Source organism: Pteropus alecto, unplaced genomic scaffold (assembly GCF_000325575.1).
Source record: "Pteropus alecto unplaced genomic scaffold, ASM32557v1 scaffold13, whole genome shotgun sequence".
In the NCBI taxonomy this organism is placed as follows: Eukaryota; Metazoa; Chordata; class Mammalia; order Chiroptera; family Pteropodidae; genus Pteropus; species Pteropus alecto.
The window spans coordinates 10,751,495-10,768,953 of NW_006434373.1; the positions used below are offsets into that span (position 1 = coordinate 10,751,495).

The 17,459-nt window shown below is 34.1% G+C and overlaps 1 protein-coding gene and 1 pseudogene across 4 annotated transcripts in view; one reads left to right on the forward strand and one right to left on the reverse strand.

The window, feature by feature from the left end:
• TM9SF2 (transmembrane 9 superfamily member 2) overlaps positions 1-17,459 on the reverse strand; it is a 47,624-nt gene that overhangs the window by 7,053 nt on the left and 23,112 nt on the right. For all 4 annotated transcript variants that reach the window (XM_006909388.3, XM_025044976.1, XM_025044977.1 and 1 more), the window contains 10 exons: positions 16,675-16,807; positions 15,352-15,476; positions 14,320-14,431; positions 13,194-13,273; positions 12,298-12,406; positions 8,261-8,393; positions 5,918-6,037; positions 3,783-3,840; positions 2,618-2,777; positions 883-1,034 (listed from right to left, as the gene is read on the reverse strand). In XM_006909388.3, coding sequence (XP_006909450.1) covers positions 883-1,034; positions 2,618-2,777; positions 3,783-3,840; positions 5,918-6,037; positions 8,261-8,393; positions 12,298-12,406; positions 13,194-13,273; positions 14,320-14,431; positions 15,352-15,476; positions 16,675-16,807 — 1,182 coding nt within the window. The remainder of the gene's footprint in view (positions 1-882; positions 1,035-2,617; positions 2,778-3,782; positions 3,841-5,917; positions 6,038-8,260; positions 8,394-12,297; positions 12,407-13,193; positions 13,274-14,319; positions 14,432-15,351; positions 15,477-16,674; positions 16,808-17,459) is intronic.
• Positions 9,786-9,904, forward strand: LOC112477814 (annotated as a pseudogene).

Below are 17,459 nucleotides of genomic sequence, written 5' to 3' on the forward strand. Positions count from 1 at the left end.
AGGGAAGGAAGGATATGGCAATGTCATGATCTTCACCTTCCTGTTCAGGTAGAACCTGAAACTCTTATTTATTCAATTATGCTTAGTCTACTTGTCTACTGGTGTCAGATAAATTTGATAAAAAATTAATAGAAAGGCAGACTCAAACTAGGAAAAGGTTACAGCATATACTTTATCATACATGATAAAATCAGTTGAATTTGGAAAATATAACAATCAAAAAGGAAAGAGGTTCAATCACTAAAAAGCTCAAATTTAGTTCTGACTTTATGCTACTTGGTACTTTCTGTAACATATGACAATGTGCTCAAATCATGATCATTAATATACTGCGATGTATACAACCTAACAGAACAGCTCAAAATTATCACATGAGTTTTTCCATGCAAATAAGAAATTGGAGAATGAAGGAATCTTGGAATTAAAAAGGACTTTGAAGGTCATGTAGCTCAATCATCCCTTCAATGCGTGCTCGCAAACCCTCTATCAAGAGCTCAGAGTATCTTTTCTGAAGCAGTACAGATTACTTCTTTAAGAACACTGATGTGGAGAGACTTGGGTTTTCTGTCACGTGGTAGCTAAGTGACATAGACAAATAACTTCCAAAGCTTCATTTTCAACTCTGTAAAATGGGGATGATAGCCATCTCACAGAGAGCTCAGAATTAAGTAAGAGTAAGAATTAATAAACCCTCAATTAATAACAGCTGTTACTTTTTTTTTCCCACATGGAAAGATAAAATAACCTTTCAACTCTTAAAATTTCTTATTGGAGAATGACTTACATTTATAAGATATAAACGGTAATACATATAAACAAAAAGAGAAAGCTAGTATTACATAAAATGGTAATGGGAATAAGAAGGCTTAGTCTTTAGCTTACCAAATACTATTGAGAATGAAGAAAAGCTGTATAAAGATGCACCCAAAGGGCAAAATCCCTCCCATGATAATGCCAGGCAACGGCTTTGTGTAGAAGGACTGTTCGGGAATCTGACGTGGAATCTGATTGGTTCGAACTGGGTGTTCAATGGCCTTCATTAAAGAAAGAAAGAAAGAAAGAAAGGATGCATAATTATATATCTATTTTAAAAATTCTTCTCTGTACTAGATTATTTGCCTGACTTTTTCAGCTTCTATGCTGACACTAATGGCAACACAAGTCTACTTAAGTCATCAAACAGAAATCTGTATTTAGAAGCAACAAAGCAGATACCACCAGGTACGATATTTGTCTGTCTACTGGAACAAGCCACCACTGTTTCCAGCAGTATTCACTGACTAATGGCTTTACACAAAGTAAGAAATACAAAGAAGAAGATAATATAGTACTTGGGAAATAACCGCTAATAAAAAGGTAGAGTTAGTTTTGTTTTTGTTTTTTTTTAAAAATTTATATACTTACTGTAAGAAATCAGCTGGTTCTGAAATTGTCAATGTATTTTTATTTGGTGATGGACAATGTCATCTTTATTAGAATCGTTCAATTTTACAAAGACTTAAGAACACGAAGAAGACAATGAATGGCTATATGAAGCTTTATGACCATAAGGTATTGGTGACGTTCTCAATTATTCTCCCTTTCATAACTTACTACATTGTAGTGTAAAAACAACTAGAATCTAAAGTACCTAAACTAGAATCTAAAGTACTAGAATCTAAAGTACCTAAAAGAGTTTCAACTAGAATCTAAAGTACCTAAAAGAGTTTCAAAAGGGGGAAAAGGGCACATATGTAGAAAGCCATTTTCCTGCAAAAAAGTTCAAAACATACTTCTAAAGTTTTTGTGATGATACATAAAATTTAAAACTTGATAGTCTCACAGGGATTATACTTCCATGGACTAGATTGTTTTACACGTAGGTATATGTGCACAGAATCATTATATATCTTCAATTTTTATATTTTTAGAATTTTAAGTACTTATTTAATCTATGTAATTAAAAGAATTTTAAACTGTGTCAGTTCACTATGCTACATAGATTTTAAATCATAAACAAAATGCCAACAACAGAAAAATCCTTTAGTAGACTGGCATGGTAGGTGCAGTGGAAACTATGAACCAATGATAGCCTCTTCCAGGGCGTTCCAGGTCATCTCACAAAGCATACTGCACTATGTTATTTCTTTTATCTTTGTGGACTAAATATTTTCAGAGAAGAGCAAGGATAGTGGAGTCAGAGAAGGACATTGAAGAATAAATTCTCATTTTCCTCTTAGCCTGAGGGCAGAAGCGGGCAGCAGAGGTAGAAAAAGACAGGTTGGAGGGAGGGAGAGACTGAATCCTGATTATAATCTTCCTTAAAATCAAATATTAGCAGATACTCAAAGTGTTAATTAGTTAAATTAGCTTTTCATTTCCTATTTATCTGTATCAGTTTCCATTACTTACAAAACTTTGAAATCTAAGTTTATATCTGTAATCTCTCTACCACACTCCTAAGCATGTACTATTATTTTAAGAATGATTGTAATCAAACTATGAAGTCATCAATTTTCTATGAAATCCAGATCTCACATGACAACTTTATATCTTTCAGACACATATCTTTTAAGGTGACACATGCTAGTTTCCACAGCTGAAATTCATTTGAATAGGTTAACATCTAGAAACTTACATTCTTCTTAAAACCAAAATATGCACCAATAAACGTTAGAGGCACAGATATGCAGAACCAAAGGGCCAATATGGCAACCAGTGTTCCAAAAGGAATAGCTGCTGAAGATCCTTCTCCCCAGAGAATCAGATTCATTATAAAGAAGTCAGCAAATACAATCCTGAAAGAAACAATAAGCTTTTAGGTAAAATTTGAGTTAGAAGCAAAATGCTATAGTAGCAATCATATATAATAAGTATTACAATTTCTGTGTTATATACAAAACAGGGGAATTGCTGAGTCATGGGGTATGTGAATTTGAAAGTTTAGACTTGCCAAACTGTTTGCTCTTCGGATTGGTTTTGCCTGACTTAAATTCCTACCAGCAGCTTATTAAAGTTAACTCTTTACATATTTTCATCATGAATGGCTGAGAGGCATGTGACTCTTCAATGGAGGTGAAATTCTAAGCATATTTATCCCAAATGTGTATTAAAATTCTAGCTATTGCAACTCTTTCACTTCTGGCCTGCAAATGGAACAGTCCTTCCTAGCTTCCAGATTTAACCTTTGGCTTGCTTTATTGCTGCTGACTGCTGAGAGGCTAGAGGAGAGTATGGGGAGAGTTGGGGAATTGGAGAGAAAGTAGGTTCTATTTCTAGGGCTAAATGTACATCAGATACTTGGTATCAGAAGCTACCCTCTGAAGGGATATGGTTGTTTTGTTTTTTATATGGTGGATTTAAAAAAAATTTTTTTTTGGTATGTTACTCTACTTAATGGAATAAACTCTAAAAAGCAGCAATGCTTTTGATAAAAATATGAAAATGTGTCCTTGCCTGAGTTATCTCAGGTGAGGATTCCTTTCTATGATCATGTCCAAAGCTTTAAAACACAGCATACATGGAGACATGCCAGACTAACTTCTACAGACTAAGATACATGCTTTTAAAAAAGGAATATAAAAATTTCTCATATCTAGAGGCACTTTTTCCAGATAAGGCATGTAGTAATCATTCTGCAAATGTTTATTAAATATTAATTTTACCCCTTATAAAAAATTCATTGTACTGAGTACATGGTTTAGAGACAAGAGAAGATTAAACACTTAAAGCATTTTGAGAAAAAAACTGGAGAACTAAAACATGGCTAGGTTAAGAAAGTTATTATTGAAATATTCACTTACCCGGGACAAAGAAACGATGTCAATAAAACATTTGTTTTCCACTTCTCACCTCCAAAGGCTGCAGAAGAAAACAAAAATGGCATAACATACAGACTTTTCTTCAAGGCAATACTCCAAGTCTAGTACTGGACAAACTGTCAGACAGCAAATGATTCCCTATCAAGTGATCCAAATCAGAGATGCGCATCACAGGACTGCCCTGGCTTAAGTCCTGCTCTAGAGATTTTTGCTTCGGCATAGAATAAATGAAAGAAAATTTATCCATACCAGTTTTTCATTTCTATGCCTTTTTTTTTAACTTCATAACAAAACAAACCCTTAAATGCTAAGCCAGTTTCAATCAATGGGACTGGGTAGAGATAGGGCGTACTTAAGATTTTCTCTTGGGGTCTGTCTCAGAAATTCTTACAAAACCAAGAACTCTAAAGCCTGACATGCAACAAATTTAAATTTCCATAGTAAGTCTGAATCTTAATTCCTCTAGCATTGTCGTTTCTGGTAGGGCATGGGTGGAATGGGGAGATATATCAGTGTGTTAGATCAGGTGACTGGGAAGAATGGAAGGGTTGTGGCCACTTGACAGAACAAATTTTATTATGAACATTTTACCTTCCTTTGTTGGTCCCCTCTCCAATATTTTTTTCCATTAAAAAATAATAAAAAACTTAAGTATACAGAGTAAAAAATGAAAGTTCTCTTCTGCTCCCAGTTTAAAAGCTGGATATGAAACTGGCTGAGATCTGACAACAACTTTGTTTTAAAATAAACTTTTAACAGTTTTAAGCACCTTTAAGCACCACTTGTCTAAAAGAAAATGACAATTATATATATGATTTGAAGTCACAGCATTATCAGTAAAGAAATTATTGTGACTTAAGCTCAGCTGAACAAACTATTATTAATTTGGGTTTAATTTGATTTCGATCAGAATTCAAATAATATTTTTTGAAACATAAGAAATGTTTCTAATGAAGTATTCTGTGACTGAGGCCATTTAATAGCACCTCTCAGAATGTTCTGTAGAGGGAACAGTATGTAGTAAGGTCCTTAGGCAGGTATGAAGGTCCACAATCTGACTGAAGAACTGAAGCATAGGTGAAACAGCAAGAAAGAGGGAGTTTATGTGGCAGGCAGGGGCCCAACTATATCTTGCATGTGCTAAAATACACATGGCAACCCTAATCCTATATCCTTTAGTAAAGGATGAAAAAAATGACTTGACAAAATTCAGAGAAATTAAACTTATACACACACTTATACACACACGCACACATAAGACTTCACATACTTAGTTGAAATTGCATCTGGCAAAGTATAACTAATATTTCTACTTGAGGATGAGTCTAGTCAACTACACACTATAGCCACCTATGTAACCCTCCTGTTTTAGCTCAAGCCTTATTCATATCAACCTTAGCTCTGTTCCATCTCGTTGGCACATTAATTCACTGATTACCTATGGGACCATCTCAATGGAATCCTGAATTACTAAAGCAGGCAAACTCTGGCATTCACTGACCCTGGCAAAGCTGCTTTCCAAGTCATGTAATCATATCGCATCCTTCCTCTCTGCCCCCGCCTCCCGATCTTTTTGTCTTTTACAGAATAAAAGCGATTGCAACTAATTATATTACACAAGTAACTTATTTCAGAGATCCTTAAAATAATGAGAGCTTAGTTTACTTTAATTATAGTTCATTTTTATAAATATCAATTTGACACAATTCTAAGTATGACCTCTTGTTGTAAGAGGTCATAAGAAAGGTATTCCTGTATGTATTACTTGGCTTAGTAGATAAATTGGTGATACTCATTTGTATACTTTCTTCCTTTATTAGTCTATGTTTCCATGAATGTAGCAAATCTAAGTTGTTCAGCTGAACTTAAGTCAAAATTAAAAGAAAACAGAGAGGGGAAGGTAGATAAGTAGCACCTAAATTTGCTTATCTCACTGTATGAACATTTCTGAAGAAATAAATCTAGTCATCCATTTCATAAGATTCCTTTAATAAAGATATATACCTATAATATATGTTGTATAAAGAGCATCAACAATCAAACACAAAGGCTCATACATGCTAATATAGAAGATTAGATTTGTGATCTGACACCCAGTCAAGGTAGCTTTTACTTACATTTATAGAATCTGGCAGCGACATAGCCTGCCGGAGTGCCCAAGAGCACCCATAAGACCACAGCACAAGTCATCAGTGCTCCTCTATTGGCAGGTGACAAAAATCCCAGGCAAGCAAAAACTAAAATATAATTTAAAGTTACATATTTTATTAGTTTCCATTGTTGCAAAGTGATGCAAGACCCCTCTCATTTTTTAAATAATAAACTCAGTACAACTTCATGAAAATATGCTATCTTACCATGTAGCCACACTGAACATTTAGTAATATTTAATGCATCAGTAGGACCATACACATAGGCAAGCTCCACTTTGGAAGTTTCTTGTCAAGCTGCCTAAGACCCCACCTTTCCTGTTATCAGAGGAGGCTGACTGGATGCTCATGAGTGCTTTCAGCTCTTCTAAGATTGAAATACAGCTTTAAAATTAACATCAATAAAAATACGCCCACCATGAAATATTCTCACTTTTTGTTCTTTTCTTTCACCCCTGGGGTGAAAAAAAACGCTTATAACATTCAAACGTAAGAGACAAGACAGAATTTAATAAAAGAATAAAACAAGAGGAAAAAGTACCATTAGCTTTTTGAACATAGTTACTGAAAGACTTGATCAATGACTCTAGGTAAATTTTGGCTCCTACCTTTATTCGGTTAGTTAGTTTTATTTCTCTTCCCTATATAACTCTCCTTACTAATAAGAATAAAAATACTACCTTATATTTCTAGAGACTTCTAGCTTTAAACTGGGACTCAGAAGTTATGACTTGTTCAGAAAGAAATTCAAGTGGCTTTCTAATCCCAGGAGTGACACAGCCCCTGGGGTTTCCCGAGGTATACGTAGCCATGCACATGCTGTGCACACCTTCTGAGCAGCACCGACTGAGGGGCAGGAGGAAAAACTCATGAACATCAGGAAAACAATCAGGGTAACTTTAGAAGATCTACCAGAATTTCAGCTAAAATGCACCCCCTTCACTCCCCCACAGGACTGAGAAATGGACGGTTCTGAAGCAGTTGTATTCGAGCATTTAAGGAAAATGATTCCTCTTATTTCCTGTCCTAGGGTCTCTGAAACCTTCATTCTTCACAAGTTCACTTCCTAGCTCACCCCAACAATGTCGAGGCAGTGACAGAAGGCAGTCCTGGATAAAACTTTAAAGCAAAATTTTATCTTCAAGCATCCATTCTGCTCTAACTCCATCCTGGCTCTCTGGGGATCTAGTGCCTGCATGCTATCCTCTGGCTGTGCCCAGATCTCTTCCTTGATGACTTCTCCCAACCTACCCTCTTGAATATAATATACTTCAAAATTATGTCCTACATCACAGCTGCATTTTCTTATCTAAGCAGATAAAGATATTTGTTCTAGTTAATCTTCAAACTGAGCCTAGAGGTGTAAATCAGTAGTTCCCAAATTTACTCAGGTGCCAGACATTTTGAAGTAATAATCGTCTTTGTAAATCATTTATGTAGTTAATTCCATCATAAAAATTTGGAACAATTTTACTAACAGAAAATGACTTTAGTATTACATATTTAATATGTATTAAACATTAAGAACAAATGTCCACTAAAAAATGTTATTAAAAGGTCAGTGGTTTCTGAATTCTTCCAGAAATATTCATTTGCTACTGTTCATCAGTAAAGGAAACAAGAAAAATGCAAAATTTAGAAAATTCTATTCATATTTTTTCTCACAATTGGGAAAACTGGAAAACCATGGAAATAATATATCCTCAAAGAGTAGTCTCAGAACACTGCTGTGGACAATCGATACCTCTAAAGGTTTATTTTAAAAAAAGATTGTCCTAACTAACAAAAATTTAAGTAAAATTCCTGAAGATTTTCAGGTGGCATGATGAGATATTTTTTGTATTAGAAGACCTTTCCTGAACACTGCTAGAGAGAAAAAGAGGTCTTGCTTCCTAAATCCTTCCAAGATATGAAAGGTCCTGCCTACTCCTTCTTCTTTTCGTCTCTCAGTGGACGTCAAGAATATCTTGGAATCCTAACCACACTGGCTCCAGATAGGGTGGCGTAGTTAACCTGTGTGATCCTGGCTCCACGCCACCCAGGCCCAGATGGTCTTTTAGGACCTAGTCATCTCCAGCTCCAGTGCAGCCATGACAAAGGTTTGGTATCCATGCAGCTGAAGAGAGATATGAAGTCAGCATTGGGGCACAGCTTATCCCGCCCCAAGTTACATATAGCTAGAGCACATAGATTTGAATGCCAAAAGGACTCTTAAGAGACAATTTAGCCTAGCTACCTCATTTAGAAAAACTAGTTTTCAAATAATTATTTAGAAAAAGTATTTTCTACTTAACTTCACTTAACACTTACATAGAGTCACAAAAGTCATAATTAAAATCTGCGTCCCTGATCCTAGAAAGACTGATAGCAGCATCCCTTTTCTTGGAGGACGGAATATATCACCATGAACTAGTTTCCAGCCAAATTCTTCTTGGGCATCCTCCTAAAAAGGGAATAAAATTGTTTAACTGTCATGTAATATCACCAAGACTACAGAGTTTATTCATTGTTGAATATGCTGATAAAAAAAATCTTAAAAAATTTATAAATGTTAATATTTATTTCAATTTTGAAGTATAAAGCCTGACTCATAGAGCTTTATATAGTTTTCCTGAATTGTTTTTAAAGGAATGTTGTACGTAAAGGTCTATAAATATAGGTATTGAGAAACTTTAGAAATAAATATGAAGATAATGTGATAGCTACCCAGTTCTAAGCTTTATGATCCAACTTGATGTCTTAGTTTTTAATAACACTCTATCCTTTTCAACCTACATTTATTAATCTCCAAAATAAGCAAATGGTACTAGGTCCCATAGCTACTTTGCTGCTACAGTAGGCTTGGCTGTGAAAATATTAATAAGTTGTCACCAGCCAAAATTGCTCCCTTGATCTTCAGACATATATAACTGCTTAATCAACAGTTCCACTTAGCTGTTTTTAATAGACATCTCAAACAGAATTATGCATGACTGAACTGATTCTCTCTCCCCATCTATACTTGTTCTTCCTGCAGTCTTCCCAGGAGATAAAAACTCCATCCTGCCAGTTGCTCAGTCCCCAAAACTTTGGAGTAATACTTGATTCCTCCTTTTTTCTCCCCATACTTCAAATACAATCATTTAACAAATCCTAGAGCTTTATTTCCAAAAGGTTACCATAGGACCCATCCCTGGTTCAAGTTGTCACCTCTCATCCAGCTATTGCACTAAATTGGTATCTGTTTCTGCCCTTGTTTCTCCATTTACTTCTCAATACAGCAACCAGAAGGGACCTTTAATCAACCAGAAACATGGCATTATTCACTGACTTCTCTCCATCTTCCATTCTCTCCACAGTTAACAGGTCAACCAGGATTCTATTCTATCTCCTAAATACCCTCTGTAGCTTTCTAATGCCCTCTTTCTCTCCTGCCATCATTCCGTCACTAAGAGTTCTCAAACAGCCCCTGGCAGTTCTCAAACAGCCTCTGGACTGGTTTCTATATTTCCTATTTTGCCCTACTCTGAATGATTCTCCACATAACATATAAAGTGACTTTCCTAAAGACACAAATTTTGCCATGCCACCATTGTGTACCAGGTGAACAATTTTGCATTGCAATTTTAATTTGTATTTCTCTTATTATGAATGATGTTGCATCTTTTTATATGTTCCAGAATCATTTGTATTTTTTTAATGGACTCTCTTTTCATGTACCTCGCCCAGTTTCTTACTGAGCTGTTGACTTTTTTTAAAAAAAAATTTTGGCATTTTTTTATTTATTGAAGAATTTAGCAATTTATTTGTGACAGGTGATAAAATATTTTCCAATCTGACATTTATCTTTTTACTTGTCTACGGCCATGCCACTCTGAACAAGATCAATCCCATTTGATCTTAGAAGCTAAGCAGGGTCGGGCCTGGTTAGTTCTTGGATGGGAGACCACCTAGGAAGACCAGGTGCTGTAGGCGTAAAAAAATAAAAACATAAGAGATTGTAAGCTGACAAGGTCTTAGCAATCTGTGAGGTCAACCAAGGGTTGCCTCGGCTAAAAAAAATAAAATAAAAAATAAAAATATGTTTACTTGATGGTATTTTTTTGCTATTTAGATTTTTTTTTTTAATGTAGTAATCATAGAGCAATCATTTATTTTATAGCCTCTGGCTCTCTGTCATACTTATAAAATTCTACCCTTCTCCAAGATTAAAAAATAACTTCCTATGTGTTCTTCTAATACTTTAGTTTCACATTTTCATTTAAAGCATTAAGCATTTCAATACAATGAAGTTGGAATCTACCTTATTTTTTTTCCCAGAAAGCCATCCACTTTATCCAATACTATGCATCTACTGATTTTTCTTCACTGATACACTTTTGTTTACCTCCAATTTTAGACTCATTATTATTATGTACGGAAAATGTTTACTCTGTAAATAATAGTTCTAGCGACAAATCTTTGAGGGGGTGTCTAACTCTGTTGTTTATTATGAATTTTTATGAATTTCTGCTAATAGGTTATATTTTAAAATTAATTTTAATTTAATTAAAATTAAAAGCTAAAATTGGGAGACTTTCCTTCAGAGAATTTCTACTTGAGTTGGCCAAGAATCAGAAGGCACTTATAGACCCAGCATCATCTGGCCTTCCCCTGCAAGAATCCAAGTTTAATGTAGGAGTAGACTAAGGTTCAGTCCCCTCACTAATGACCCAAGGTTTAGTTTCCCAATTGGTTAAAGACTTTATATCAGCATCAACCCAAAGAACTTCAACCTCTCAGGCTTGCATTGCTTCTTGCTCTGGCCTCAGCTCACTTTTTTTTTTTGGTGGTGGGGGCTTATAGGGGAGTGTGGGGTACCCCTAGATACATTTTTTATCTATCTTGAGCCCAGAAATGTACCAACAAATCTGGTACGTAAAGGACTGACTCATTTATTCATTCATTTGACGAATATTTACTGAGCAACTATATGCTTAGCACTGTTGAAAACATCAGTGACTCTACAGTGAGCATAACAGAAAAATCCCTCTTTTCATGAGTACATGTGCTCACTGGAAGGCAGACAATAAATAAGTAAAAAAATATATATAGTACATTAAATGGTTTAAGTGCTATACAGAAAAATTAGAAAGTATAGATGTATATGGGAAGTGGAGAGGATATAATTTTAATGGGATAATCAGGAAGGTCTCATGGAAAGATCATATTTCAGTAAAGACTTGAAGGAAGTAAGGGAGCTAGCCATGTAAATATCTGAAGGATGAACTTTTGAGTGTAAGGGCCCTGCGGTAAGAACATGTTTGACATATCTGAGGAACAGCAAGGTGGCCAGTATGGCTGGAGCAGAGCTCCAAGAGGTACTACAGGACCTTATGGAACATTGTAAAGACTTTGATTGTCACTCAGAAAATAAGAAGCCACTGTGATCAGGAGTGAAATGATCTGACTTATGCTTGAACAGATTTGTTCTGACCATTACAGAAAGAAACTAGAAGAAGAAAAAAAAAGAGAGCAAGAGTGGAAGCAGGGTTGTCCTGGCCCATATGCCATGGCACACCTCTGTACAAATTAAAGAAAAAATTCCATTAACTCGGTGATTATTTGGAATTGCTAATATGAACAGAGCATCTTGAAAACATTTTAGTAAAATATTTAATAAAATAATAAAAATCAGAAAAAAATTGTAGAGTAGAAGTGCTAAAAAGCTCATAAACATTAATGTGTTCTTTTCCTCATTAAGACAGGACAGAAAGGTTGAGGGGAAAAGGCTGAGTTTTTTGTATTTATTACAAGTCACTGATTCTTGTGGAAATTCTGTTAAAGAGTTGCTATGAAATGAAAAATTATAAAATGTGTAACATTATGCCACTTAAAATGTTTGAGAATAAATGAGCTTGGAACTTTATTGTGAATATACCAAAAGGTTGAAATGATAAAAATTCAGTTAAAATTAATTTCAAAAAATTAAATATACACACAAATAAACTTGCTTGGAAATTAATCCATTCAAGTTTGCTATTTCACAAACTGGGTGTATGCTGGGAATGGAGAATCTGAGAGTTGATGGCACATAAGTGAAAAAAAGAGGACAGAACCGGAGCTGTGCAACTACACCCATTCTGCACCAATCTACTGACGCAGATGAGGCTGTGAACAGTGCGGCTCTGAATGCTGTGGTGACTAAGTTTCTAGAGAATACCAATTCTTAAGGATCATTTTCCAAGTGAAAATGTGAATTCAGGCTAACTTTTGAGAAGAATGTTTTAAGGGCAGATTCTGTCCAAAGCTATTGTTTAAACCATTTCCAAAGGAAAAATAAAGGCTATTCTTGAAAAACCAAAGCACAGTTCACGTGTTTCACTCACCGTAGAATCCATCTGATTATATCTGGCAATATCTTTATGCAATGTCCGTAGCATAATCATAGCGACCATTCCAGACAAGAAAAGGACAATGACCAGAGAATTCATGATGCTGGAGAAATAAGCATGTCAGGATTTATCTGTAGCTTAATCTTTGGAACAGTAGCACTCTTTTAAAAAAATCGTTTATTGAGTAAATATTAAAACAGCATTTTTCAAAATCGAAATTTGACTTAAAATCCAATAAATTCAATTAACTGTGTTCTGCTATGTGTCCTTCCAGTAGATACAGTGGATACATAACTTTATGATATACTTATAATATAGTTTTGTGGTCTGTTGAAAACCAGAACTTTTTTGTCCATGGTCAACATTATTAAATGACTACTGTGCCCAAATCAGTGCAACACAAGCTGCAAAAATCAACAAAGGACTAATCTGTCCCTCAAGAAATTTACTGAACGACAAATTTACTCAGTAAATTAATGAGTTTCAAAAGGACAGTCAGCAAAGTAAGAAAAGGAGAGTAATGGCACCATGAACAGTTTTCCAAATAAAAGTTATGAGTCATGCTTTTAAAAGAGAATAATGAATAGTCATAACAGCAACAGAACCTTGCTTATTGAGCACTCTTCCATGCCAGGTAAGGTGCTCATATGCTCTGTTTCATTATTTCCTTTAATCCTCAGAATAGTCCCACAAGGCAGATATTTGTAAAGAAATGGATTCTGAAAAACTGAGTGACCTGGCCTGACTCACAACCAGAGACTGAACCCAAGTCTGATTCAAAAGGTCAGACTGTTGAATAACTGCAAAGGACTAGAGAGTGAATGAAATGTTCAAAGGGACAAAGAGTAGAATAAGTAAAGAACATAAAGCAGATTAATTTGTAGTCTTACCTAAACCACTGAATGTGAGTATGAGGCATAGATTCCAGAATATAGTCCCACCTAGATGCCCATCTGATATTTTTATCTTCCTAGAAGGATTGAAAACAAAACTCTTTAAATAAGCGTTTGCAGAAAAACTATATTAAAAATCCAAAAATTTCCATTCACAGCTTGACCTTCCATTCAGTCAATAAATGCAATTTCTCATCATAACTTGGGTTAGTTGTGAGATTCAGAAAGTTTCAATTTACTCAAATCTTAGAAAAATCAGGATGAGATTAAACAGTAAATAAAAAATAATAAGAGTTCCTAAAGTTAACTAGTTACCAGCTTTATTTTTTTGAAGTCTTAAATAGTAAGGGATTATTTTAGATGTCAAAATTTAGAGCTATATTTAATTTTTTCAGAAAATCGAATGGAAAAACTTATTTGCTTTGACACCATCTATCTATGCCTATGAGGTGCTTAACCAGACCACAGTCACAACCCAGGTAACACTGAATGTCTGGCAGGTGTCACCCACACTGAGCTCTGTTAAGAAATATATATTGTTTACTGCACTCGGCTTGCCAAATTACACACTATATGGGGATAGTAAATGTCACAATTATATTGGACTGCCACAATAGTTTATTAAAAATAGAGGTAGAATACTGCCTAAGATTCTCATAAAACGAACTTTTACTTTCCTCCTAAGAAACTCTCTCTTAATGAAAACCTTCCCTTAAATTCCCTAAGAATTTATATAAATCATCTACCATCAAGAAACTCTCCATTTAAGTTTATACCCAAATCCAGATTTTAAAAATGGTGTTGTTTTCATAAATGCTTGTTGCACGTATCTTTGACATATTCATACCTCTATGCCTATTTTCTACCTTTTGTCTTATATGTAACTTTTTATGACTTAACACTTAATCAGGCTCAATTCTCCAATTTCCTATATGTCTCATTTAAACGAAGATTTAATTTTCGGTGTGATTATGTTGCCTGGTGCACTGACAAACTATTCCAAAAATCAGCTCATTAAAAGTTTATCTATTGGACAAGCTTAGTCATTCATATTTTAATTAGTGTAAGTAGTATGAATATAAAATCAATTTCTGAGTTATACTAAAGATAAAAACAAACTCACCAGGAAACTAACAGAATAAGTATAGGCAATTTTGATCTCCCCAGAAGCCTTGTTACTTATATCCATGGGGGGTCCAGAGCAGTCTGGTTTATCTGTATGGGTATGTTTGAAGCTGTGGGAAGAAACATTTTGGCAAGATGCTGATAAAGTACAGTTTCAAAAAATGGGGTAAAGTAAAGGTTAGAGATTTTGTACATATTTCATAATGCTACTGACAAAGGTGAAATTATCACATCAGACTTAATATTAATACAAATATTTACCTTGTGTAAATAATGGGCTTAGTTTTAAGAATGTGTACAAATTGTTACTCTAAATTAGAAACAAACTTGAAAACTGTGTACTTAAAAAGCATTAAATAATCTAAAAAAAAACCACCGAGGAAGTTTAAATTAACTGCCATCTTATTATGGCATGCCACCAGTGGCATGAGAAAATGGCTAATTCAATGAGGGGAGAGAAGTCATGGAAAAAATAGAATCAAAAAAGGATCTCAAATAACTGATAAGTACTTTCACACTAAAAAATTGATATCTTGAAGAGATGTCCTTTCAATGACTTGTCACCTACTGGCATCTAACACTGCATGGAGACTTTCCAGTATATGTGCTGCCAAAGCAAGCACAACATGGAGACTTTCTAAATGATAGTACTAGTCCGCTCATTTGTGCCTCTGATGAGAGGTCGAGTTGCAAACATCAGAGGCAATGCTTTTCCACCGTAAAAGAGAACACTGACCCAACCACCTCACGGCCTCCATTCCAAGCTGACACAGAAAAGTTGTCAAAACTTCCTGACTGAAAACCAAACAAAAAGTCACCTTGGTTTGACCTCTTTACCATGACAGGAAAAAAATATTTGTATGGTTTCTCTCGACAAACCATAACTCAGTAACAAATCATACAGGGAGTTTTAATAAAATCAAACCTAAAATGCCAGAACACTGATTAAGGAAAAAGCTCATTAGGCCCAAAATATTTATTCTTTGGGCCTACATTTCACTTATATTTACTTATCTGTTTGTATAGTTACCTTTTTGGTTCAAGTTTAGCAGCCACTAATCTTGCTCCCATGGACCCAGTTTCAACAACATGATAGTATATTTTGATATCAACATGGTTGAAGATGTAAAATGTATCTCTTTCATGGAATTCTGACTATAGAAAAGAACTTAGAATTAAAGGTAGAAGACTGGCTATACAAGAGTCAAAACATAAAACTTTAAAATGAGCCACAACAAGTAGGAAAATTTAAGCTTGAATAGGATCTTAATCCTTCCCCATAAAAATGTTTAAGTTTTAAGCCTAAACTCTTATAAGCCAAAACTGATTGGTAGAGGTGAAAATTATGCTTAACGTTTTAACTCTTACATAAAACTTAATAAGTACTTATTAAAAAAAAATCTAATATTTTCTAGTTTTTCACTTATGATAAAAGTAACAAATTTTAAAATATTATATGTTATGAACATGCTAAATCGTATACATTTTCTTTTCTTCCATGGAAGTTTATAATCAGACTAAATCAATTATAGCCTAAATTATTCAAGTGTCTCTGTCAACTTGCACAAAAGCATTACTGTTATAACCAGTTCCATGATCAAGCTCATGCTAACTTCTACTCCCAGATCATATAAATGAAGAGATTAAATCAGGGTGACATGATTACAAAAAATTTAATTTAATATATATCCCAATAATTGTAATTACTTTCTATATTAATGTCTTCACTTTATTATTCTGTTTTTAAACATCAAATTTGGTCTTGAAGACAAGACATCTTATTTAATTCATTCATTTTTACACACATTTATTTTTTCATTGAAAGAGTTGACATACAATACTATATTAGTTTTAGGTGTACCAACCACATAGTGATTTGACATTTAAATATCTTACAAAATGATCACCACGTTAAGTCTAGTAACCATTTAAGACACTTTTTTTAAAAAAGGTATAATACCAAACTTTTGCAATACAATATATTATGGACTTAAATTTACAAATTTCATGGATTTAATGAGGTCTTTTTTGGCACTCTACTATCTACATATTTTCATATGTAAGATTATAAATCTAACTTTTATTAGTCAGAACATACGAAGTCCTAGCCCTTAGTGTAGTACTTAGCATGTAACAGACACTCTCAGTAAATGTTGAACTGAATCTGTATTATTTTAGTTCTAGAGTTAAATTTATACATTGTTAATCTGGCTTAGGTTTAAGTAGTTGTACTTCAGAACATTTGTATTGTACTCATTTGATAAATATAACACTTTTTGTCTGGGTAAAAACTGAATCCATCTACCAAAAAGCTGTATTTTAAAAAGAAGTATAGAGTTTATCACAAACTTACATTAATAACACAGGCATCTTTTGCGTGACCTTTATCTGTAATGTAACAGCCAATAGGAAATCCAGGATTACAAAACTTCTGCTGACCATCTTCAACCTCATAACACCACGTTACAGGCATATTATCCACAATCCTATTCACAGAAATAATAGTCAAGAAGAAATTACCAAACATGACTAAGAATTACTGCCCAAATATGTCATCATTTCACAAAATGTCTATAAATACCTTAAGATGTTAAAACTACAATCAAAGAATTTTGATGAAATGTGGTATTTCATAAGTAGAAGCATTATGCCAATATGATACACTGCAGTAAAAAAAAAAAAACTTTATAGCTGAAACTATAAACATATGTAGAAAAGGGACATTTATTTATTACACTTCCTTATTTAATAATATCATTATCTAGACACCTAAGTATAACTTACCTTTAGCAGAATATTCAAAAGCTTTAAATAGGTCAGAGTTTATGGGAACAGTATAGAAGCAAATGTCTTTTATCACTCAAGCAACTCAATAAAAAGGAGAAAAATATAATTGCAAGATATGGGAAAATATTCAACTTAAGGGCCAGGTGAAAAAGTGAAAATTATAGTATCATCTATTAAAACTGTGTAACTCCAACTTATTTCTAAAAGAAATACTACGATAAAGCTAGAGAAACAAATCTTTCAAGTTCTAAAGTGAAAAAGAACTTTTTAAACAAAAAAGAGTAAAAGTAAAGTATAAGGTTCTGTAGCACTACATGACTACATTAAAGTCCGAGCATGTGGTCCCCTATG